General features: G+C 38.0%; 1 protein-coding gene across 2 annotated transcripts in view; it reads right to left on the reverse strand.

The window, feature by feature from the left end:
- Window positions 1–306: 306 nt before the first annotated feature.
- LOC146457967 (serine/threonine-protein kinase SMG1-like) overlaps window positions 307–24555 on the reverse strand; it is a 57275-nt gene continuing 33026 nt past the window's right edge. Inside the window, exons 47-77 of one of the 2 annotated variants that reach the window (XM_085091363.1) lie at window positions 24355–24455; window positions 23389–23542; window positions 22485–22873; window positions 21455–21628; window positions 21175–21274; window positions 20348–20420; window positions 20154–20221; window positions 19807–19911; window positions 19169–19254; window positions 18449–18596; window positions 18281–18374; window positions 17819–17917; window positions 17353–17471; window positions 16125–16217; window positions 15412–15597; window positions 15063–15159; window positions 14530–14702; window positions 14268–14379; window positions 10947–11257; window positions 10309–10418; window positions 10117–10189; window positions 9548–9817; window positions 8980–9104; window positions 8685–8892; window positions 7283–7381; window positions 6566–6665; window positions 6137–6233; window positions 5269–5375; window positions 4726–4935; window positions 4076–4182; window positions 307–3408 (exon numbers count right to left, since the gene is read on the reverse strand). In XM_085091363.1, the coding sequence (XP_084947489.1) occupies window positions 3331–3408; window positions 4076–4182; window positions 4726–4935; window positions 5269–5375; window positions 6137–6233; window positions 6566–6665; window positions 7283–7381; window positions 8685–8892; window positions 8980–9104; window positions 9548–9817; window positions 10117–10189; window positions 10309–10418; window positions 10947–11257; window positions 14268–14379; window positions 14530–14702; window positions 15063–15159; window positions 15412–15597; window positions 16125–16217; window positions 17353–17471; window positions 17819–17917; window positions 18281–18374; window positions 18449–18596; window positions 19169–19254; window positions 19807–19911; window positions 20154–20221; window positions 20348–20420; window positions 21175–21274; window positions 21455–21628; window positions 22485–22873; window positions 23389–23542; window positions 24355–24455 (4266 nt within the window). In that variant the 3' untranslated portion in view covers window positions 307–3330. Of the gene's footprint in view, window positions 3409–4075; window positions 4183–4725; window positions 4936–5268; window positions 5376–6136; window positions 6234–6565; window positions 6666–7282; window positions 7382–8684; window positions 8893–8979; window positions 9105–9547; window positions 9818–10116; window positions 10190–10308; window positions 10419–10946; window positions 11258–14267; window positions 14383–14529; window positions 14703–15062; window positions 15160–15411; window positions 15598–16124; window positions 16218–17352; window positions 17472–17818; window positions 17918–18280; window positions 18375–18448; window positions 18597–19168; window positions 19255–19806; window positions 19912–20153; window positions 20222–20347; window positions 20421–21174; window positions 21275–21454; window positions 21629–22484; window positions 22874–23388; window positions 23543–24354; window positions 24456–24555 lie in introns of both variants that reach the window. The other variant, XM_085091361.1, reaches the window with a different exon arrangement.

Genomic DNA, 24555 nt, shown 5'->3' on the forward strand with positions numbered 1-24555 from the left:
TCAGTAATTATTACTGCAACTCCAATGCATTGATCACTATATCAACGGTTTGATATGGACAGGAATGCTGAACTCCCACACAATTTTTTTTTTCTGAGAACATGAATGTTTGGTTTTATCAGCAGAGTTGATAGGTAATTTAGCCACCGTGTAGAGATTCAGTTTCCATATCTCTTTGAAAGAACCGGAAATTCATTTCTACTCTGCAACTGATGCAGCTAGCACCACAGTTTCTTTAGAAACTAACCTTCTCCCTGACAACTTGAGTTTGTTAGCGTGTGCATACAGAAGAAAGGTGAAACAAACTATTTTCGGTTACATTTTATTAGTATGCAAAAATACAGGTACAGGTACATTGGTAATGTATTAGTAGGTTATAAGCAAAATAGGCGTTGCCTTAAACAAACACCAAAGTATATTATATATCATGAAAATCGACTGAAGATACTTTTCTAACTTCTGGTAACAAACATTCTCAGGGATGTAAACAAGTCGAGTTTTGGAAAGAAAAAACAAGAAGAACAGGAAAATCTTGAAAGATTAAAAGGGAAAACTGGCAAAATGAAAATGAAAATGGCAAGTTTAACTTCTTAGCCCATGAAGTAGGAAATTTTTGCGGGTTAAAAACCTGATAATTAAACATAGTCACTGCTTTTCTTGATTTTCCAAACCAGTCTCAGGATGTAATAAAGATAAAGTTCACTTGAAATTCACACTGAGAAGGACTTGTTTCCAGAAATTTGAGTCGAAGTATCACTACCAAACAAGAAAGTTAATAAACTGTGTCATTATGACGAAAACCTTACATATTCTTCAAACAATCTAAATATGATAAACGTTTTTGAAATCCCTAAACCACTAACAATTAACTCTCCACAAACAACAATAAGACATTAACCCTTTCAGCCTCAAATTATATACATCAACATGTTTCTCCTCATGCATTGTCCTCCATATATTTCTTATGCTACTAGTTGGGAGATTTTGTCAAAAATCAAGGCGTTTCATCTTTGGTGATTATTTCCTTTATTCTCCTGACTTAAATGTTTAATCAAGCAGCGACATTGTAAGGAGAAATCAGATGTCGATCACCAGTGGGGCTTAAAGGATTAATGACAAAACAAATCAAATGACCCAACATAAGGTTCATACTGCTTATAACTGAAACATAAAAGAGGCCATGTCAGAATACACTGTAAAAGCAATCGTCATGGCTTGAAACCCTGTGTTATTAGTGCCTCAAGTGCCGTTGATTTATTGTAAATTTCGTACACACATGAAATCCAGAAAGATGACTTGACTTCAAAATGGCAGCTGTTATGTGAGATCAATCAACATGTCCTTCACTATGGCTGGGTCACAGGGATTTGCCAGCCACGAGGGCCATATTCTAACTAGAAGCTGGATGGCCACAGTGGAAGCCCCTGGACGTCGCAACCAACCTTACCAACACTTAAAGGGCAAGTGTCACAGGGATTTGGTCTCATATCAAAAACCTAAAAATGTTTTTACATTAATGGTAACCTAAGAACAATGGCCCACTTTTGTTAGTACAGTTACCAGCCGAGTGAATTAAAACTGTTGACAACTGTCTCTGGTCATAGATGGACTGGGTAGGAATAGGTTGCAATTAAAAAAAAAAAAAAAAATTAGGCCATTTTTTTTTCAAATTCTCATATTTTTTGCTTCCAAACTGCGCTAGAACAAATTATGAGTTGTTCCTTTCAAAAACTTAGTCGATGTCTTTCTCCTAGTGTCCTAGAATATATTTTTTTGCAACTAAGTGATGGTCTTGTTTTCCCCTTTAAGTGAGGTAGTTGGTTAACAAGGCTTTCTGGGAACATTCTAGTTAGCCGGTTAAGCAGATCCTGCTCTAGAATATAATTTAGAGGAGAGGCATCTGTTCGCATGTGTTAATGATTGGTTGATGAAGCTGGTAATTTGTACATAGTTTTCTCCCTTTGCTGCCATCATGAAGTAGTCTTTACAAAACAGGAAATCCGAGAGGGTCTCACCAAGAAAAATGAATACACAGTCCTTTCAAAAATATGGGGTTTCAATTATGTTAACATGGGCAGTCAAAAAGCAGTATAAACTTTGAAAAGGTCTTAATTACCCTTTAACCCCTAATATCAAAGAACAAATTCTCCTATCTTGTCCCAATAATTTTCTTATAAAAGTACTGGGGAGAAGTTTTTAAAATATCAAGAAAATTCACCTTGGCTTATGATATTCTTAATTCTCATGACCTTAGGGGTTGAATAAGCATCTTAGAAGGAGAAATGTGATTCTAATCACTGCTAGGGGTTAAAGGGTTAAAAAGTAATTAAACCGATACAATAAACCATTTCTAATAACATGGAAATCAGAGAAAAAAAATTCACCAGTTTTCTCAGTTAGATATGATGTTTTATGCAGCACAAAATGGTGATGGTATCCTGGTGAATTCTCGTGCTGCAAACAAGTATTATGGAAAGAAGAATAGCTGACAAAAGAGAAAACGATTCTCTTGACAAGCACTCTAATAGAGCATCCAAGCTTGCAGGTTTTAACACTGCTATAAATGCTGTTTGTTTTCACTGCTGCAGGAAATGCTTACTAAGCAACACTATCTGAGCATATGCACCAATAATAAGCTTTGCTAGCAGTACGCTCACAGGTAACTACTTTTAACCGCTTCTTTTTTTTACTGAAAACAGCATTCACTTTTGAACCAATTAAGGGTTTTGTAGAACTTGCTGATGTTTACTCTAAAGATAATTAAACTTCATCTAAGCAAGTATAACAGTACTCTATAGGAAAGAACATTTTACTCCTATTGAGGTGCAGTAAAATGAAGTATTTGCTAACGTTGCTCTGCTTCTAATTTCTTCAAAAGTAAGCTGGCAATCATGAACTTTGCAACATTGCTTTCAGGGAATTTAACTAAGATATAGCTTTGATGTTCACTTCTGCTAGATTAGCAAATGGAAATGATGTCATAAGAGCCCAGTTTGCTAAAAGGCAGAGGCTATATGGTAAGTTACCCTCTATTACAGGCACTGTAAATGCCATAAAGAAAAAACCAACGGAAGGTTGGTTGCCAAACCACGCCCAAGTAAGTACCTCCACTACAAAATCTTTCTTAGTTGTATAAGCATCATTAACATATTTCTGGGGGCCTACGGTCTGCATTGATAATAAATGCTGTTGTTAGCTTCATGCCAGTATGAAGCCTTGGTAATGCCTCCCGATCTACGGCCTGCTGTGATGCTACTAAGATGGCTGTGGTTGACCTTCGTTAGTCCATGGTAATGTGGAACATGATCACTTGTTCTCCTCATCATTGTTTCACACCCATGCTGTCCATCCTTCGTACATCTGACTCAGATTGTCTAGGCTTCTTGACTCACGGATCACAAAGTCAACCTGCAACAAAGACGGCAAACAACCTGTCAATGAAAGCTCATGTCGTGGTTCAATTTTATCCTTGGTTTTAATTTTATCTTCCCACTGTTCTTGGGTAAGGTAATGTACGATAAGAGTTTGAAACAGTGAAAAAGAAAGTTTAAACCAAGGATAAATCTGAACACCTCCACATATAGCAAATGCAACTCAATGGATTGACCTACAGAGCAACATCCCTACAAGTAAACTATGATAAAAGAGAAGAAAAAAAATTCAAGTCGTGCTGACAGGCCTGGTTGTATCAAAGCAGTGATACAAAGATTATATCAGTTTGTGTCCAATACTAAGAGCAAATCTTGTGTTACCCACCAGCACCAAATCTTCTGTGACCCACAAGTAAGCAAACAATGATGCAACTTTTTGATTTATAACATCAGCATCAGATTTTGTTTCTACACAGAAACAAACTCTGTCATCTGCAGTTCAGTACAAAATATATGTTTCATATATTTAGATGCAAAGAATTTTTAGTTTACATTTCTAGGTAAGAAGAGTGGGAGCTAATCATTAATATCATTAGACACAAATATCTTCTTAAACTTGCAAACAATCTTGTGGTTAAAAAACTGCCATGTAATGTCGGAAGACTGGGGACAAACATGCCATCCTGTCTGAGTTATTTACTTACCTGGTCTGCAATAGACATTTTCTTGTTAGTATCTTGATCTCTACCATCCAGCTTTGATTTAACTCGTCGCCACACACTGATTGCATATGTGTTCCGTTCTTGCAGAGCTGTAAAATGAGGATTTGTATTTGGGTTACATGAATTACCAACATGCAAGCATAACCTGTTTATCTTCTCCTTATAACTGTAAAATAGCAGGGAGATTTACTAGTATTCACTTGCTTGTGTTGCACTAACATTTACCATCAATAAATGCTATTATTTTTTTGGTAGGGCCATGAATTATTAGAAGTTATAATGAAAGATTAGAGAGTGTGTTCAATTATCTTGATTGCAAGTTCTCTCTCCTTTACCAAATTGGTGATGATGTCATCTGGCCCTGCAAAATCTGCGGGGGATATGCGTCCCAAGATCCATTCATTCATGGCAATCAATGTTGTCCCATCACTCTTGACTCCAATCACAATTACAATAGTATAGTCGGTACTTTAGTCTGTTACTTTTAATTAATAGAGGGCACCTTGGTTCACAATTCAATAATTTTCAATGAAATTCACTTAATTGAATTGCCCGTCATTTCTCCAATTTTTCCATCTACTTAACCACTCTGGTTTTACAAGTGAATCATAAAATAGATAAATCTTGGTTACCTTTGCCAGTTCTAGGATCTCTTGCCAGATTTGTTGTTGACATCCGTTTGGGGCTTGCCACTGCCATAAGCCTGGCAGAGGCTGTTGGAGAGCCTGCACCTGATGGACTGGCTGTGTCTCTCTGCAAGATGACTGGGTGAGGAGATGCAATGTCCGATGCTACAGAGTCCTTACTCCCTTGTACAGTAACACTGCTGCCTTGACGAAGAGCTGAGGAATAAGAAAGCCAAGGTGAATACAACTGACCAAATTGTGGCTTAAGGCTTAGTATTATGGCAAGGCTTCACAGGGTTTTCACTAATTTTCGTGGTGGGAGGGTTCTTTAAATGGTCAAGTGATGGACACCACTCACTAATAAATTATTTGCCTTGTTCAGACTGGCTTTAAATCTCACCAACGGCAGGTACCATGTTCAGAGGGTCCCAGCTTCTAATAAAACCCTTGGTTTCATATGCTGATTGTGAAAGGTCTGCTTGACATTAATCACATATAAACCTACACAACCAGCAAAGCAACAATTAATACAGTGAGGAAGTTAATCACCTGATGCAAATGTTGGAGGTGGAGCAGCAATGGGTGTTTTTCCTCCACTGGCACCAGACTCATCAGGAACAAGTGGGGATGCCAGTGATAGGAGGTGGTCATGAACCCTAATAATGAAAGAAGAAAAACACACCAATCAATGATTATACACCAGTAAGCGAGTGCACAGTTTTTGAGTACAGCCTTGTTCCAATGGCCTCTCTGTAAATGAGGTTGATTGGCTGAAAGGCCTGCTTCTATAACTCTAAAGATACATTTTTCATGGGATATTTATAAAGGAAATAGCAAACATTACATCCACATTTTAATATAAATGCTTGTAGAAGTTTGGGAAGGCTTAAAACAACAGTTGAAACCCTTCCCAATGGAACCTGCAAAACAGCAGCAGCACTTTTATTTTAAGCCATGTACTTTACAGGAGACAGAGGGTGAGTGAATGAGCAAGCATCAAACAGCGCAGGTAAGAGAGTGAGCCAATGGAATAAGAATGGGAAACATGTTTTAAATTCTGCACGAGGTTCACTATGCAACAGACACCTCAATTAGCGTGTATGAGTTTGTGAACATTACAACTTGCCAAGTGCTGCAAGCTGTGATTCACTACTTAATTAACACACACACACTCATGCACTCCTTGGCCCAAAGGGAAAATTTAGAAGACCATGCCTTGTTCTGGATCCTGCTACTGTATCGGGGTAAAAACATTCAAACAAGAAATTAGGGAGTCAATAACAGGCCATTTGAGACTATCACACTGAAAGGCTTTTTTGAAATCAATAAAAAAGTAGCAGGACAGGAATTTTTCCTTTTCCTTATAGTTAACATAAACTCATGTGATGTAAATGTGTTTACTAATGTTACAACTTACCACTGCACGAGAGATTTGATTGACTTAACCATGACTTTTACTTCCTTTATGTTGTCTTCTATATTGTCCCTGGCATCACTGATCTTTCCAGAGCAAACTAAAAATTGGAATCAATCAATCAATCAATCAATCAATCAATCAATCAATCAATCAATCAATCAATCAATCAATCAATCAATCAATCAATCAATCAATCAATCAATCAATCAATCAATCAATCAATCAATCAATCAATCAATCAATCAATCAATCAATCAATCAATCAATCAATCAATCAATCAATCAATCAATCAATCAATCAATCAATCTTTATTTATAGAGGTTAACACCAAGTGGTACATAGTATTAATAATTCTGCAGCCCTCTTGAATAGTGTATTCCTTGCCTTCTGCAGCAAATTACCATAAAATGTTGAAATAATGATTGTACCTGTTAGGATGCTTTTAATGAGCTGTGAGCACTCCTCTGACTGACGGTTATGTGTGGATATAAACAGCTTGGCAGGACGGGACTCAGCTGCCTCTTCATCCTGAAACACAAACAAATTCAACAGTTGGGATTTTGCTCATCATACAGGCATATGCCATGGGCCAGATTTTAAACAGCTTTCATCTTGAAGGGTTGAGTAAAATGACCTCATTGCATGGTTGTTAGACAATAAACTTGATTGAAAGAACATTGCCACATAAAAGGTATATAAACAGTGAATGATAAGACCCAACAGCTTTCTAAGAAGTGTTTCACTTATGAGCTTATTAACATTCACGTTGCTAGAACGTAAAATGTGTAGTTTTCAGGGCTTAAAATTTGCATATTGTTTAAGCTAACAAATAAAAAAAAAAAAAACATTAAACATGCACATGCTAATTGAATTACCCATCTCCATCAGGTCGCAATGTTTACGGCTCCACAGTTCGCACAGGTTAATGTTTACTCAATTAAGTGAATACTGCATGAAAGTTTTATTTCCTAACAACAACAACAATCAATGACACTGAAAGTCTTTTTGAGGGCTACACTCTCACCCAAAGGATCATGCAAAACAGACTCCAAAATTGTGGAAAACATTTAACAAGGAATTCTGATCAAAACTAGTTTCTCATCATAGCACAGTAAGTCATAAATGAAGATGCAAGGCAGACTAACCTTTGCCATTGTAGTAAGCATGGATTTAACTTCTCCAATGAGCTGCTGATGGGAAACCATGACTGACTTCACTACGCTTGCTTGTGACTTGATGGAGTCCTTCAAACAATACAAGATAAAGAGACAACTTGAACAGAAAGCTTGAACAGAGTTCCTAGTCAAAGTAGGGAGGATTCAAACTCTTGTTGACCCCTGGGACACTTTCCATTTAACCAAAACTTTGATTCAACTGTATTTTGCTCCTACACATGAAGGTGCTACTTTATTTTACAATTAGCCGGGTATTTGTAGGATTCCAGATTTTATTTGCACTAGATTTGTAGTTTGTGGTGATCGGGAGGCTGGTCAAACATAAATCGTAAATCGTAGTCAACCGAAATACAATTAAAAAACGTTATTATTTATGTACATCAGTTTGCTGTGACTGCACTCGAAACGGTTGAAATACTTACAATAATTGTGTTTATTAATCCTTGAAATCCCTTTCGTTTCGAACGTCTGCTCACTTTGCGATTACGACAAGAGAGCTTTGTCATTACAAGTCTAAATTGTTATTTTAAGAAAATCTTGTCACCTGACCTGGGTATTTGTAGGATTCCAGATTTTATTTGCACTAGATTTGTAGTTTGTGGTGATCGGGAGGCTGGTCAAACATAAATCGTAAATCGTAGTCAACCGAAATACAATTAAAAAACGTTATTATTTATGTACATCAGTTTGCTGTGACTGCACTCGAAACGGTTGAAATACTTACAATAATTGTGTTTATTAATCCTTGAAATCCCTTTCGTTTCGAACGTCTGCTCACTTTGCGATTACGACAAGAGAGCTTTGTCATTACAAGTCTAAATTGTTATTTTAAGAAAATCTTGTCACCTGACCTGACTTTCCCGCCTTGCAAATTCAAGGCGATATTGAATAATTTACAACAATATGCAAATTCATGAAATTTTTCATTGCATGAACCGAAGTGCAAACATAAATTAAATAAATTAAATAAATTTTAATACTTATATAGCGCCCTTTAACATCTAAATGATCAAAGGCGCCAAACTGGTTGAAATGCAAAGGGAATGCACAGATCTTTTGGAAATTTCCTTTGAACAAACAACCTTTGGAGGTATTCGAACTGGTCAGAATCATGGAAATTACCATTCCATTTGCACAAAATTTCCATTTCCAATTGTTGTCTTCTTGCACCACCATTGCACCATCACATGAGTGATGGAACGAATGGGAAAAAATGGCTTTTCCATTTGACGTGGAAAATTTCTGGAATGTCCAACCAAACATTTTGGCTATTTGTTATGGAAAACGTCCCTGATCTTCAATGATCCTCGCTTTTGATGATGCCAATGATCATTTATCCTATTACAGTGTTATTTTATGATCTCTTACTTACTCTGTTACTCATAATAGCCTGAGATATCTGTGACTTCCTAGTCTTGATAGATGCCACCTCCTGACCAACAGCCTCTAACTTGTTCTTCATCCAGTCCAGTGTGATAGGAGCCTCTGGCGGATATGATACCTTCACTTTCTTTGCTACCTCTGCTACATCATGGAGCTTCTCTGAACAGCTCTCCAGCTCTGTAGAGCTTTGATGACACCTGAAAAGCACACAAGAAATTGATGTATTGATATCTGGACAAACCCATCAAAATAAGATCAAAATCATCGTCATCATGGGAGATTACCTCTTAACCAGGGCAGTCATGACATTGTCTATTCCCACAGCATCTGCTGTGTGAGTGCGCAGGGCTTCGCAGTGTAGAATGGCATTTGAAAGGTTACAGATGTCTGAAGAATGCTTGCCCTCAATCTGTAAGCAAGAAAATCAAAATAGATAATTCCAAATAATGATTGGTCATATTTTACAAAAAATTATTCCGTAAACACGGCAATTACTTGGTTTAATTTATACTTTTAACTTGACACAATTTATGTGTGTTTGTACGTAACAACCTTCAAAAACAGTGATAAAGCTTGAAACTGATAAGCGTATCCAGAAAGTAGCTTACCCTCTTACTCATTAATAATTCATGAAGAGAAAGCAAAGGAAACCACTACCGTAAGTGAGGTTTGATTTCTCCAAGAATTTTTAATTGTGTGAGAAGCTATATCAAACTAGAGGAAGAGAGTTTCATCTGATTTCACTTAAATCTGGAACCCATTTAACCTAAACGATTTGCATTAAATGCATCATATGGAAACCTCTCCATTGCACAAACACCATTACTAAAAGCTTCATGATTTCAAACTGACCGCCATAAGTTTCTTTCTTGCAGCTAAGGTCTGTTCAAAGTTCTGCAGTACTGGATTCAGGCCGGGGTTTGCTCCTGCAGCCCACTTGAGACGTTGCTCAATACTGGACTCCTGTGCGCTAAACTTCTCCTCCACCCCCTTGACAACTGAGTCCATGTGAATCAGGCCTTGTACACGCTTCTTTAGGTCAGCCATGACAGTTGCTCTCGCTGGTGTGATCATACTGTTGCCTCTCATTGGGCACTGTAACAAGTTATCTTCATACAGCCACTAATGGAGTAGAAACAAAACCATCATAAAAATTCAATGCCTTCTTTTCAAAGAGCACGTGTGCAAATCCAAGCTAACCCATTTTACTACGGAAAGCGAACCTGTAGTCTTGTATGGAAGTTCTAAATTTTATTTCTGTGCATGAAATCATATGGATCTGACCATACAAATAACTACTTTCTAGCAGTATGTTTTTTTCAGGTTATTTCTCAGAATAACATTTGGATTTCTCTGGAAATTTTTATTTCAGCTGCCTCTGTAAAGTATAACTAGTGGCTTGAACACAGAACTAAGCTTACCTGGAACCTTGCAAGTTGAAGTTGGGCTCTTTGTACAACGCCCTTGTACATGCTCATATTGTTATCTAAACGCCTGGAAAAAAGTGTAGAATTGTTAAATAATGGTTCAAGATACCAGTCACATCTTACAGCAGTTACGCAGAACACAATAAAAACAAAACAAACACGACAAAAATCCAGAGTGAAACTTACTTGGCAAAATCATGCTTTCTCCATGCCACATCATAAGCACTCGTCAAGCTGCCAATCTGTGACAGCTGTTTTGGTTTTATGAGACCGCTGGAGACACTGGCATCAACAACCTTGTGAAAAGAAAATCAATTTAATAACAAGTACTGCTGAAGAAGGCCCATTTCTCACGACCATGTTCATCTTAACAAGAGGAAAGGAATTGTATTCCCAAAGTGCAGAAGGAATGACAAAGTACATGTGTCCGCTCAGAACAAAGTGTCTCATTCACAGGCCTCCATTTATAAACCAGCATAAGCAGAATTGGACCTGCCTGTATAAATATTGCTGATAAATAAACAGATAAATTTAATTTTCTCCTAATCTCCATTACCCAAAATAATTTCTTTCAAATTTTTGTTCTTGCTGTTGGATATACACAAAAAATATATATCGTTGGATATATCAAACTCTGTGACATTTGGATATCACATCTAAAGCAGCAACATATGATGCACAAAACAGTGGTTGAATTGTATAATAGCTAAGATGGACACTGATGGCTAACGGACAACTTGGCATGGCAATGGCAAGGTTGTGCTGCTAAATCACATTTACACCAGAACCTTGACAATGAAATATATTTACGACTACATACATACCTTCTTGCAATATTCCTCAAGAGGAACAACTCCCTCCTCATTAACAGACTCCTTCTCGCTTTTGTTTCCCAAACTTGTGGCAAATGCAATTATCACTGCAGCAAGGGCCTGTGATGGCAAGCCCATTATGCATTGCTGCACGCAATCAGCAATAAAATGCTTCACATGCACAGCCAAGTCATCTTCACTGTGACACATGTCAGGGTTCCAAATTTTTGTCTCAGTGGACATGTTTGTGTTGTCAAACAAGTTGTTTGAAGGTTCTGTCACACAGTTCATAGCTTCAGGTTTGTCTCCTGGGCTGGGCACACCTGAAACAGTCAAAAAAGTTCTGGAAATGAAACACAGATCCAGCGAAGGTTTGTTCAAGAGCTAGTAAAGCCTTATGAGTCTAATGGATCACTCCAGTGTTACATGCACTTGTGTTTTGATTCCAATAATGAACCTGAAGAATACCAGAGAGCATTGCTAAATAAAATAAAATAAAATAAATGGAAATTTCAGTGGTACATTCACAGAGTGGTTGGACATGTACATCCACTGTTTCCTTGTTGAATCGGGCAGAGGGCCCAGGAAAAAAAAAACTAGCTGCAGTGATGAGAATCAATAACAAATTCAACACACAAGTAACTCGACAGAGAATAGAACCCACATCAAACTGGTGGGAGGTGAGTGCTCTCACCACTACGCTGTCCCTACTATCCTTGGTTGGAATAAAGGTTCACTGCAGATTTTCCCTGAAAATTCACCTGAGGCCTCCTAGTAAAGAAAACTGTTGCACATACAGTCAAGCCCCCCGTAAGCAAACACCCTTGGGACCAGAAAAAGTGTCCACTTACGAGAGGTGTCCGCTTATAGGAGGTTAAAATGTAGTGTTTGTATGTAGCTGAGAACATGACCAAGTGTCTGCTTAAGAGAGGCGTCCGCTTATAGGAGGTTAAAAGTGTAGTGTTTGTATGCAGCTGAGAACATGACCAAGTGTCCGCTTAAAGTGCCCCTAACCCTTCAATTTGTTTTCTCGTGGTAGATTTCCATATCTTTCAAGAACTCATTTTCGAAAAAATTTTTGAGAAATATTGAATCCTTTTTATTTTACGAGCGCTAAAAGTTACTGAAATTTTTAAATTTTTGCGCCCTTTAAGCCCCGCTGGACAAATTTTTCTCTCGTGGGCTCATTAGGAACGAGCCAATGAGAAGCGTCCGATATTTGACACTTTCTTAGCTGTGACGTAAGAAAAGGACACCAGAAGGATTCAGAAGGATTCAGAAGGAATCTTATGCATGCTGATTCCTTTCTCTACATTTCGAGAGTTGCTGCATCCAAAAACCACACATTTTCCAACCATTTTCTCTGTTTACAATTGAAGCATTACCGCGAATCTTCGGATATTTTTGCACGATGTCCTTTTCTTAAGTCACGCTCCACATTTGGCCGAGTGGGGGACTAATGCGAACGATAGGTGAAAATATCGACAAGACTGCCTTCACTTCTAGCGCTCGTAAAAAAAAAGGATTCAATATTTCTCAAAATTTTTTTCGAAAATGAGTTCTTGAAAGATATGGAAATCTACCAAAAGAAAACAAATTGAAGGGTTAGGGGCACTTTAAGAGAGGTGTCTGCTTATAGGAGGTTAAAAATGTAGTGTTTGTATGCAGCTGAGAACATGACCAAGTGTCCGCTTAAGAGAGGTGTCCGCTTATAGGAGGTTAAAATGTAGTGTTTGTATGTAGCTGAGAACATGACCAAGTGTCCGCTTAAGAGAGGTGTCTGCTTATAGGAAGTTAAAATGTAGTGTTTGTATGTAGCTGAGAACATGACTAAGTGTCCGCTTAAGAGAGGTGTCCGCTTATAGGAGGTTAAAATGTAGTGTTTGTATGTAGCTGAGAACATGACCAAGTGTCCGCTTAAGAGAGGTGTCCGCTTATAGGAGGTCAAAATGTAGTGTTTGTATGTAGCTGAGAACATGACCAAGTGTCCGCTTAAGAGAGGTGTCTGCTTATAGGAGGTTAAAATGTAGTGTTTGTATGTAGCTGAGAACATGACCAAGTGTCCGCTTAAGAGAGGTGTCTGCTTATAGGAGGTCAAAATGTAGTGTTTGTATGTAGCTGAGAACATGACCAAGTGTCCGCTTAAGAGAGGTGTCCGCTTACAGGAGGTTAAAAATGTAGAGTTTGTATGTAGCTGAGAACATGATCAAGTGTCCGCTTAAGAGAGGTGTCCGCTTACAGGAGGTTAAAAATGTAGTGTTTGTATGTAGCTGAGAACATGACCAAGTGTCCACTTAAGAGAGGTGTCCGCTTACAGGAGGTTAAAAATGTAGTGTTTGTGTGTAGCTGAGAACATGACCAAGTATCCGCTTAAGAGAGGTGTCCGCTTACAGGAGGTTAAAAATGTAGAGTTTGTATGTAGCTGAGAACATGATCAAGTGTCCGCTTAAGAGAGGTGTCCGCTTACAGGAGGTTAAAAATGTAGTGTTTGTACATACATACATACATACATACATACATACATACATACATACATGCATACATACATACATACATACATACATACATACACAAAGAAACAATACAATGATTGCTTCACTCAGTCGCAGGAGTGCTCGATGCAAAAACATGCAGAGCGAAATATAAATTTAAGATAGAAAATGTAACACAGTTACTCGAGTTTCACGCACTAAGCGATCATCAGTCTGATGATCGCTTAGTGCGTGAAACTCGAGTAACTGTGTTACATTTTCTATCTTAAATTTACATACATACATACGTACGTACGTACGTACGTACGTACGTACGTACGTACATACATACATACATACATACATATAATTTTTGTTAAGGCAGGTCAGTTTGTGGCAACCGAGGCTGGTGTGGACCTGCCAGGAGCTAAAAAGACTGCTTAAATATATGTACAATTCTAAAGAAAAAGTAAAGAAATTTCAAGAACTTAGAAATATAAAAAATCCGTTTGCTTGGATGTTATCATACAGGCCTCCTTTTCGAATTGAGAACATGACCAAGTGTCCGCTTACGAGAGGTGTCCGCCTACTGGAAGTGTCCAGAGGTTTGACTGTATGATGAAGTGTCTTGTCTAAGGAAACTTTTGTATACTGTACCTTCACAATTTCACTGAGCATTACACAAACTCTCCCTTGTGTTCTCGCTGCATTAAGCAGGCACATGTCAGTTTCTATTTTTGTTTGTCGTTGTAATTTTTTTTTTCATTCAAATGGTTAACAATTATTATTTTGAAAATCTAAAAGGGATTGAAACATGCTAGGTTGACCAGAGTCAATAACAACATACAGTTAATTTAGATACCTTTTAAAGAGAGAGTGGCCAGTCTACAGCTCTTGAAGAACGAAATTATAACTTCCAGCCTTTTGAGAAAGAACAGCTTGCTAAGTAGATCAGGATTTTTTGCTCCATTTGTCTGCTGTAAAGGTCAAAGACAAAAATAACACAAGTGTTAGCATTAGTACTGTGTGTTCTATGTAAACTTGGCAAAAAATACCAACAAACAAACAGACAAAGGGTGGAGAAGAGGACACATGCCAGTGATAAATGCAACCAAAGTTTTTACCTGAAGGTCCTTCGCATCTCTTACAATGTCAAACTTCAGTTCATGTTTGTCAAAGTGAACTTGCTCAAAAGCTGCAAACATGTCTGTGAGTTCACTAGCCACTTTGGTAAAGAGTCCATTGAAGCCTGCTAGCAACATCTGACCTGATGTCATGGTACTGCTATTGTCCTCACCTAGACAAAATCAGTCAGGTAAGCTTACAGTATTGTGTCACATACAGTTATGGTGAAAAAGCATGTGTAAACATTTTTTTTAGAGTAATATGATGTCATCACTGCTGGTTGTAGACCCCAAAGGAAACATCTTTGGACATACTATTTCATTTTGAGATAGGTCATTATTTAAAAAGACAAGGCAAAGTATTTTAGAGATTTTCTTCGTTGAAATTTAACCAGATCATGCTTAGTGTGGTTGTTCAAAGAGTGGATAACTCTATCCACTGGATAAATCGCTACTCAGCAGATAAACTGTATTCCAACCAATAAATTTTGTCTGCTGGATGACTGGGGCCTTTACTATATTTGTTCCTTTACCTGAATCAGAGTTGGGAGACTTGTGGGTCTGCAACAATGTCTCAAAGTTAGCACTTATCTCCTGGATTGCTGCATCAACTTCTTCAGCACCTTGCACCTTTAGATAAAGAAATAATTGTTATAAAGGAGCAGCATTCTTAAAAATAAAGTAACTGAAAGTTTGTTACATTATACTGTTTACCAAGTAGTTTCACTAGACGATGACTATTGGCAGACATCTGGCATATATGTAGACTAAAGTGGCCCCTTATTTTGTCTTTAATGACTTAAAGCATTGCTCTGAAAGTCACCTGTTGCGTTCAGGTCTGATGACTACTTCAAACATTGTTCAGAGTATTGAATCACCTACCTTTACTGTTGAATCTCCTTCCAAGAGACGAGCCTCGATGTTCTCAGCAAGTTCTCTCAAGGTCATCTTTTGCGAACAAGCCACCGCCTCAACCTGCTGCACCACAGCAAACACTGTAGGGTCCTCTGCATAGATGCTTTTTACTGCCTCCGGAACAATGATCGTCCTGAAGTTGTTCATCAGTTCCTGAGGATCAAACCACAACAATAACTTAACGTGTTGAACAAGAACTAAAATAATAAAAATTTATTTCAACACGACTTCCTTCCCATTATTTGATAGTGACAGATAAAAATAAAAGGTTAATGTGCCACAATTCAGTGACTTTTTTTCTCAGTCACAAGCGGTAACACTCACTCTGGTAATTAGTCTAGGATGTTAACAACGTTTACAAACAGGCTGAGATTTCTGTTTGTTTGTTGTTGTTTTTTTTTTCAAACAATCTTCCTGCTACCTCTAACAAAACCATCTTAGAGCATTCACTACCCTCCTTTAATTAGGACTAAGAGTATGACTCCCATGTGTATGTATCAATGGGAAGCTACAAATGTCTGTGGAAAACGACTGTAAAAATTGTAGGGTGATTTACCTGTAATCAGTTAAAATACAGACAGTCTGGTGGTTTACAGTTAATGTAATGAGGGCCTTGTTGATTCTAATGTCATTTAAACCAATATGGAATTTTTCTACAGGCATGATACTAAAGTCTGTACCTGCAGGGCCATGAACACTTTCTGCATACCAAAAACAGCTTTCATGGAATTTTGGGCTTGAGCAAGTAAGCCTTGTTGATCTTCTTTGAACTCCTGTTATAAACAAGAAAACAATAAGATTTTAATTCAACTTGCAGAAAAGATGTAAAATTAGTACAGTCGAACCTGTATATAACGGCCACCCTCAGGACTTGAGGAACTGGCCGCTTAATACAGGTGGCCGCTTAATACAGGATCGCTTAAAATACTCGCTTGGTGTGGTCTAATGTCAATTTTAATGGCGTATCATACAAAAATATTTCATGCAAGGAAACAATAGGACAATCAACACTCTTTCAAGCGATCAATACTTTAAACAAAGTCGTTAACTGTCGACACTGCCAGTGACAATTCTTATTATCCATGGTACTGCGCAAAAACCCGTAGTTGTTCTGCATGTTCTATAGCATCTGACAGTGATCTTTGAAGGCGATTCATTCTCCTTCACATGGCTGAGGAACAAGCTCAGTAATTAAAGAGGAATTTCTAGCCAAAGAGTGAAGCATATTCAAAACAAACTTGTTTTAACGTTTGTGATATGGTACTATACTTCAGCACATTGCGGACATCTGAAAAGTGTTAATGATACTAAACGGCCGAGTATCAGCTTACAGTAGCTTTGTACATGTCGCATTTTAAGCACAATAAAATACCGCATAAAATAACATATGGCTTAGTTCCCACTGAAGGGTGGCCGCTTAATACAGATAAAAAATATAATAACAAAGAAGGACAAACATAGGACTGCTACAGGGTGGCCGCGGCCGCTTAATAGAGGTGGCCGCCTAATACAGGTAAAAAATCGGGACTTTGAAAACTGGCTGTTTAATAGAGGGTGGCCGCTTAATACAGGGCCGTTATGTACAGGTTCGACTGTATATGTAAAAGATGGTGAATACAAACAAACCTGGAAAGTGAAAGGTTTGTCCACTACCTGGTACATGTAATTGACAAAAACATTGCTGTCAAAAGTAGTGTATACTTCTATCATTCCCATTGTAACTGTACTACTAGTAGGTTTATTGTAAGCTGATAGCCCAGCACAAAGGGAACCAACCCTAGCATGAGACTTCTCAGTTCTCAGGCTATCCATGTAATAATGTCAAACACTGATGATCAATGTGTAGGTTGCATTAATTCTCTAAGGCTAAAGTTTGAAATTGTGTAAATATTTGACATTGTCTCTCACCAAGGGGTGATCCTTCAGCAGCAGAAGCAGTTGATTGACATTGCCACTCATAGAACAGAGCTCATCAAGAAACCAGTCTCCTTCTCGTGACGTCAGTTCAGATAACCTCTCCTTGGCAACTAAAACAAGTAAGATAAAGTCTACTCAGTAAAAATTCCATCTTTGTTCCAAATAGAGAACAAGGTTCTTTATTTTGTAAAATGTGTAAACTGCCATTCTACTGCACTCATTGTAAATGATGACATTTGAACATGCGGAAACATGTTTTACAAATTAAAAACATCATTCTCTATTTGCAATTTGTTGCCACTCTGCTGCTTTCTATTCAATGCCCAATGAGTTTTGTTTGGGATAGTGGATCACATAACTCAACAGAAGGTAACAAGAAAGAAAAACACAATTATTGACAAAAGACACAAGAACGTTAAGATGGCTAATGATGGTGAAAAAGGAAATTTTTTCTTACCTTTAGCAGTGTTCTCCATTGCTAAACATCTCTTATTAAGCGAGCATAATACTGTAATCAACACACTAGCAAGACAATGCAGTGATGTGGGCTGCTTCCCTGCAAAAGAGAATACTTCTAAAATGCCTGGCACTTTGATGTCATGAGCACGTTTCATGCTCTAGTTTAAACATTCCACTAACCAGTGGATTTCATCATGTGGGTGTGTTTATTCAATTGACAAAAAATATATTATCATGAATTAAAATATGTGAGCTTCTGACACTGAGTTAGAAGTAACAGTTCAGATTCTCAAACTCACTGGTAATAGGAAGGAATGGAAGAGACTTACACTTGCTTGCACTGTGGCCAACTAATGACAGTGATAAATTTGTACATTGGATCCGATGTGCTGTGCCTCACAAACATTAAATTTTCATTAACTTTGAACCCACTCATGATTGCAGCAGTTAGTCAATTTACCTGCAATATGTTTTTTCAGTGCTGCATAAGCTTCACCCACTGCCTTGCTGAGGAAAGCTGTCTCAACGCTCTCTTGCTTTCGCCGCTCTGAAAACTAACAACAAAATAATCATATGAGTACAGGATGATTTGCAAGTAACACACTGGACATAAGAAACAAAAACAAACCTTAATAAACTTGGCATTCTGTTCGGTCAAGCTGCTCTGTAATTTCACCTCCATGGCCATAAACCCAGTCACTTCTGCTAGAGACAGAGGATTGTCAGCCACTGGTTTGTTGTGCATCTTCTCACTCGCATCAAGAACTGCTTGGCAGCTGTAAGAAAAACCACAAAGTCAATAACAAAAACATTGGCATGAAAGATTACCATCTCTATGGTTGTCACCATAAATTTTCTGTTTTTGTGTTTGTGCTACTCGTGATTTCTTTACCTCCCCTAAATTCTATTTGTTCTGTCTTTGATTGTAATAACTGTAATATTATTAATTTTATCCTTAAACAGTTGTAAGTCTGGCCCGCCTAGATTAGCTCTCTCTACCTGCGGGCCAGTCTCTCTTTTTTGCTAAATTTTTGAATAAACTTGAAACTTGCTTTTTAGCCAATACTGATTCTAGAAAAATGACCTGGTTTATAAAACGTTTCCCTTTAGTTTAATTCACTGGTTAGAGTATAATTCTGTCAGCCCTGTGAAAGGTCATGGTTTTCACTCACTAACAAGTGGGCAACCTATCTTTCTTCATCATAGTCAGGACTGTATACACCAAAAATCTAATTAAATTAAATATTGTTTTCTATCTACAATATCTGTTGTTCTAAGAATGTAAAATGCAACATTGGCTGAATTGAGCAAATAAAATTTGAAGTCTTTTAAGAATGATAAATCATACTTATTTGTTGAGGAATCTTCCACCAAGGACTGAAGCCAACTCTGCCATTCATAACTTCTGTTCTGCTGAACATAATCTGATGGAAACTGAAACAGAGATCATGTCTTGTTAGTCTTGTATATTAATTCCCAGAGTTGAAGTTTAAAACCAAGAATAAAAAGAAATCATTTTTAACAAGGGCTGCACTTAATGGAAAAGTTGGCTTTGATGAGAGGGGAAACCAGAGTACCCAGAAAAACAATTGGAGCAAGGACAAGAACCCACAACAACCTCAACCTGTAAAGGATATTAAATCCTTGATATTGAACCTGGGCCTCATTTCTAGAAGCTCAGTGCTCTCACCACTGTGCTGTATCGCCCATACAAGCAACATATAAATATGAAAAGATAGCTGAGGTTATTTGAAACAATTTATAATTCTGGAAACATAAAAATCCAGTGGATACAAATTTTCAAATGTTAATGGAAATGTTCTTAATTAAGAGTCAATTTGGAAAACCAAAACCTTGAGTGAAAGAGTTTTAATCATGAATAAATGAGAGAACATTGCAGACATGCCAGCATCTTAACAAAAAAGAAAACTTTAAAAAAAAATTCCATGCTTCAATGGGATTTGAACCCACTTCCAAATCACTTACAAGTGAAGTTACAGTGGCATAGGTATGGAGTAGATCCAGGCATGAACGGAACATGGTACGTCGCTGATGAAGCAGGCCTGACAATTCTGTTTCAAGCTGTTCACACTGTAAACAAACAAAAACAGAACTATTGTTTATAGGTATGTCTCAAACTCATTAATAATTCATGAGGACAAAACTAAGGAAATCACTGTACCACCTTAGAGTAGGTTTGGAAATGTGATCTTAATTATCATAACATTTGGAGAGCATTTGCTGAAGTGGCTGGGACTTGGATAACAGTCACATACAGGAAACATCAACAAAGTTCAACTGTAAAGGCACTCTCTAAAAGAACCTTTGTTCACCTGGCTAACAATGTGTCCTTGTCCTGCACCTTGAAGGAAACTGATTGCTGGAGCAAAGCTTGGTAGACCTGCAAACAACAGTTTGATAGACACAAAACAACAAAGTTGGGACAAAGTTGCAAATAACATGTACCTTAAAGGTAAATTTTTTTACACAGACAAAAGTATTCAAACCAACTTTAGCATTACTGTACCTAGATCAAGAGGCTGGAGGAGTTCGGCAACAAGGGATGTTAGCTTTGGCCCATGGACTGTCTCCATAGCAGCCTTGAGAAAAAATACACACAAATGCATTAATTAGAATTGCACAAATTGAAGAGGTGACCAAGAGACAATATGATGAATATCTAAGAAATTTTAAATGGTAGGTAAACATCAAGTGAAACAAGAATGGTATACTTGTGGGATGTAGCTGATATGACAAAGTAGAGAGTAAACAGGTAAGCTAACAGCCATGAACATATGTACTACATTGACGGTGGCACTCAGGTAAACAGGCTGATTCTTGAGTTACCTGAAGTCTTGTCATCAAAGTAAGGCCTGATGCCAATACATCAATTTTGCATACAATGATGTTTGTTTCCTTATCAACAACACTCATTTTGAGGGATGCATCGTTCAGTCACACAGGCAAACTCAGAACAAAGAATCTGAGTTCTCTCTACAGGAGTTGAACCAGTGACCTTCCAATTGCTAATTCAGATGCTCTACCACTGAGCTATAGGAGACTCATGGGAGCTAACCCTTTGCAATAAGTCTTCCTTTGCAAAAGGTGCTAAAAGCATTCTAAAGTGACCTGCTGATTACACTTTTGTTGTTATAGAAACAATGAACTGGATCACAACATTAGCTTTACATCAATGACAAACTTTGCTGACTGGATGCCATGAAATCAGCCAGGCCATAAAAAAACTGACATCTACCAGAATGACAGCAAGAAAAAATAACATATTTCTGAGAAACTGCTGTTTCCACTTCATAGCACCAGAAATCTTTTTGACAAACTAACAACGTTCTTTACCTTGTGCTGGACTTGCCATTGCTGACATTCAGCAAGTTTTTCTGTGATGGTTTGTAAGACCGCATCATGATCAGCCAACAGCTTCTTCTTTTCATCAAACCTTTGAGAAAGGCAGGGAAGTAAGTAATCAAAATTTTCTTAATGTCTTCACATAATGGCATTTTACTTTTGCAGTGTTACACTGCTGGCTACAAATATTATTGCATTTTAACAACAGTCCAAAATAATTGTCTCTAGACTAGTTGATGGAAGTTAGAATAAGAAAGTTCATTAAACTTACTTGGCTTGTACTGAGTGCAGAGGGTGTTGAGGGCTACTAATGGCTGCTTGCAAAGTTTCCTGCTGACCTTTAAGCTCTTCAGTTGACAAATCCAAAGATTTTAATTGTTTTAGTGAGCCCAGGTACATGTCCAACTGTTCATCTAACTTACCCATGCCTGACAGCAGTTCATCCCTGGGTAACAAACAAAAATTACTTCATAGCGGCTGATCACTTAACCCACACACAGTTTGAACTACATCTACTTCAGATTCAAGATTTGGCCTGGTGGCTTACAAGCTCACTGTTGTTACTATGAAACCTTCTTTTTGTACATGCCCATTTGAAAAAATTTCAAGGAGCCCACAAGGCCAAAAGGCAAGAAGTTAGGAGCCCCATATGTGAAGTGTTAGGTGCTGCTGTAAAACATTTAAACATTTGTAGGCATACCGCGCTATACAGATTCCTGCTAGGCAGCAGCCTTGTCAGTAATGAGTTTCAGTTTCATTTCAGGACAAGTACATGTAATTATAAGGTACAGGAGTTTTTGATTGAAAAACCCAGGAAAACTCATTTTGTTAAGTTTTGGTGTTTGGAAAAATGATGCTCGATGTGTTTTTTGGTGTCACCAAGGTGTAAGATTTCCTTTACCTTCATGCTTCATAAATTATTGACTGACCAAAGAAGAGGCTTAAATTATAATGGCCCAAGGCCATACCTTGTTTTCACGTGTCGACTGAGTTCAAAAAGTGAAAAGTGAAGGGAACATGGACTGATCAAGAGTGGGTCCTAATTTTCTCTTAATTTGGGAAAATGCTATTTGACAATGTCACAGGAACAAGTGGCCCAAATGAAAACAAACAAACAAACAAACAAAAAACAAACAAAAAAAGGAGTCTACATAAAGAATGCAAATAGCCAATCACGTTGTATGATTATTAAAAAAAAAAGGTTGCTGTGGTTCTTGTTGTGTTTCAAATCATCCAGACTCTGCATCAAGCAGAATAATAAATAAATTAAAAAATTCAATAATAGTGCTGTGTGGTCTTACTTGTTGTTTGTCCATGTGACTTTCATCTCAGCCACCCGTGAAGAAAACAAGCTCTGTGTCACATCTCTTTCCATCTCTTTCTTGTTCACTTTGTTGTCTGTTACACCCGGTGCCCCCCCTCCATAGAATGCACTGGCGAATGCAGTGTCATTTGCAGTGGTCCAATCAACCAGAGGGTCATACACAAAGGCTTCCAACAGAGTAAGCAGAGTCTCACGGCCTTGCTTCAGAATCTTTAGCACTTCTTCACAAGAAAGACGGAACACACCCTCCACTCCTGTTACTCCTAAGGCTGTCTCAAGGTTTGGTGTCATCCTAAAAGGAACCTTTTCAGGCACTCTCAATCCTTTGCCCTTCTCAAAGCATACATTGTAGTCAATGTGAACAACCTTGAAAAATAATACCAGACATTTACAAAGGGGTCAGATACAGGGATTGGGTGGAAAACTGGTGAAATGAGATGATCAATTCAGCTAAAGAAAAACTAAGTTAAAGAATGAAGGTATCAGAAAAGAATGGCCTTTTTTCAGTTGGAATGAACTACATTGGGTTCGTTATGTTCTGTTGGTTTCATCAACCGTCAACTGTGATTGAAACAGTTTCAGCCTGAAGTAATCTCAGATGAATCAGTTGAATAAATTAGCCAAAAACTGTCAAACATTTTAACCAAACCAGCGTTGAAGTTGGTCAACCAACCAACCAACCAACCCACCAACCAACCAATCAATCAATCAATCAATCAATCAATCAATCAATCAATCAATCAATCAATCAATCAATCAATCAATCAATCACCCTCCCTTTAGGTTCCATGGAATACCACCTCTTGGCTACAATTTCCCCAATGAAAACTTACTGTTCACTCAAGTACTATTAATAGTTCCATTACACTGTTGTTTCTTACCTCTCCTGTAGTGAAGTCCACTAGCATGTTATCCAAGTGTCTATCTCCCAAGCCAATGATGTAGCCAATCATAGACATGACAGCTGTGGAACGAGCATAGCTTTGGGTCATCTGCCACCATTCTGCTACACTTGTGCTCGCACACCACAGCTCCCTAAGCATAAAGAGGATATTGTGAAAAAATAACAAACAGTACTAAGATAAATTGAGGATAAATAGTTACATGCAATTTAACTTAAATTAACAACAAAGAACAGGTTCTAAACTGTTTAGCAATCAGTGACTCAAGCCTTTGGTGCAGGCTTATGGATCTTCACACGCATGTTGGAGCATTATTCAGCGGTGGCTTCATTAGCCATCTGTGGGATTTTCTTGGAGCCTTCTTTTGCCTCCAACCCTCCCCCTCCCCCAATTTTAGTGTGACAGGTGCCTGGAGGAGTGGTGTGGGGGTTCATGGCTAAGTTGCAGGGGTTGACTGGCTAGCCTCCAGCAGAAACCCCTAGGACAACACAATAAATGGCAACAATATTTTCACTTGACTCTCAATCACATACATGACCACAGCTCTGAAAACAATAATGGCTGGAGCCTTAGGTTGTCAGCCTACAGCATGCTCCTATATTCCGATTGAAATCCATTACAATCTCGTATAGACTGTAAGTAGCCTCTTAATTTTCTTTTAATAAGCTAAATGAGTGAGCAACACATGACTGGCTTGCAGAAGTCATAACAAAAGAGGGCTGAAAATCAACAGCTAACTTTGCTGCTCACCACTTATTCATCAGATGCTTGCTTAAATCAACAGCTAGCTTTGCTGCTCACCACTTATTCATCAGATGCTTGCTTAAATCAACAGCTAGCTTTGCTGCTCACCACTTATTGATCAGATGCTTGCTCAACTGACTTAAAGAAAGTGAATAGACTTCTTGTAGCCTATTAATACCACCTGACAGACAGGAAACTTACTTGGCCAGCAGGTCGCTGGGAGTTTCCTTCATTAGGTCCTCCAGCACTTGTCTCATCACAGTAAGAGGCCAGTCTCTTCTGTTTGACAGGTCTGTGACACCCTGCAAGGAAACAGCATGTGTAAGGTTCACTTGCCTGGCACACCAAACTAAGCTACTCATTCAATAAAAATAAAAAATTCTGTTCCAAAAAATTTTGTAC

Source organism: Pavona decussata, unplaced genomic scaffold, assembly GCF_977016875.1.
Source record: "Pavona decussata unplaced genomic scaffold, jaPavDecu1.1 SCAFFOLD_234, whole genome shotgun sequence".
NCBI classification, from domain to species: Eukaryota; Metazoa; Cnidaria; class Anthozoa; order Scleractinia; family Agariciidae; genus Pavona; species Pavona decussata.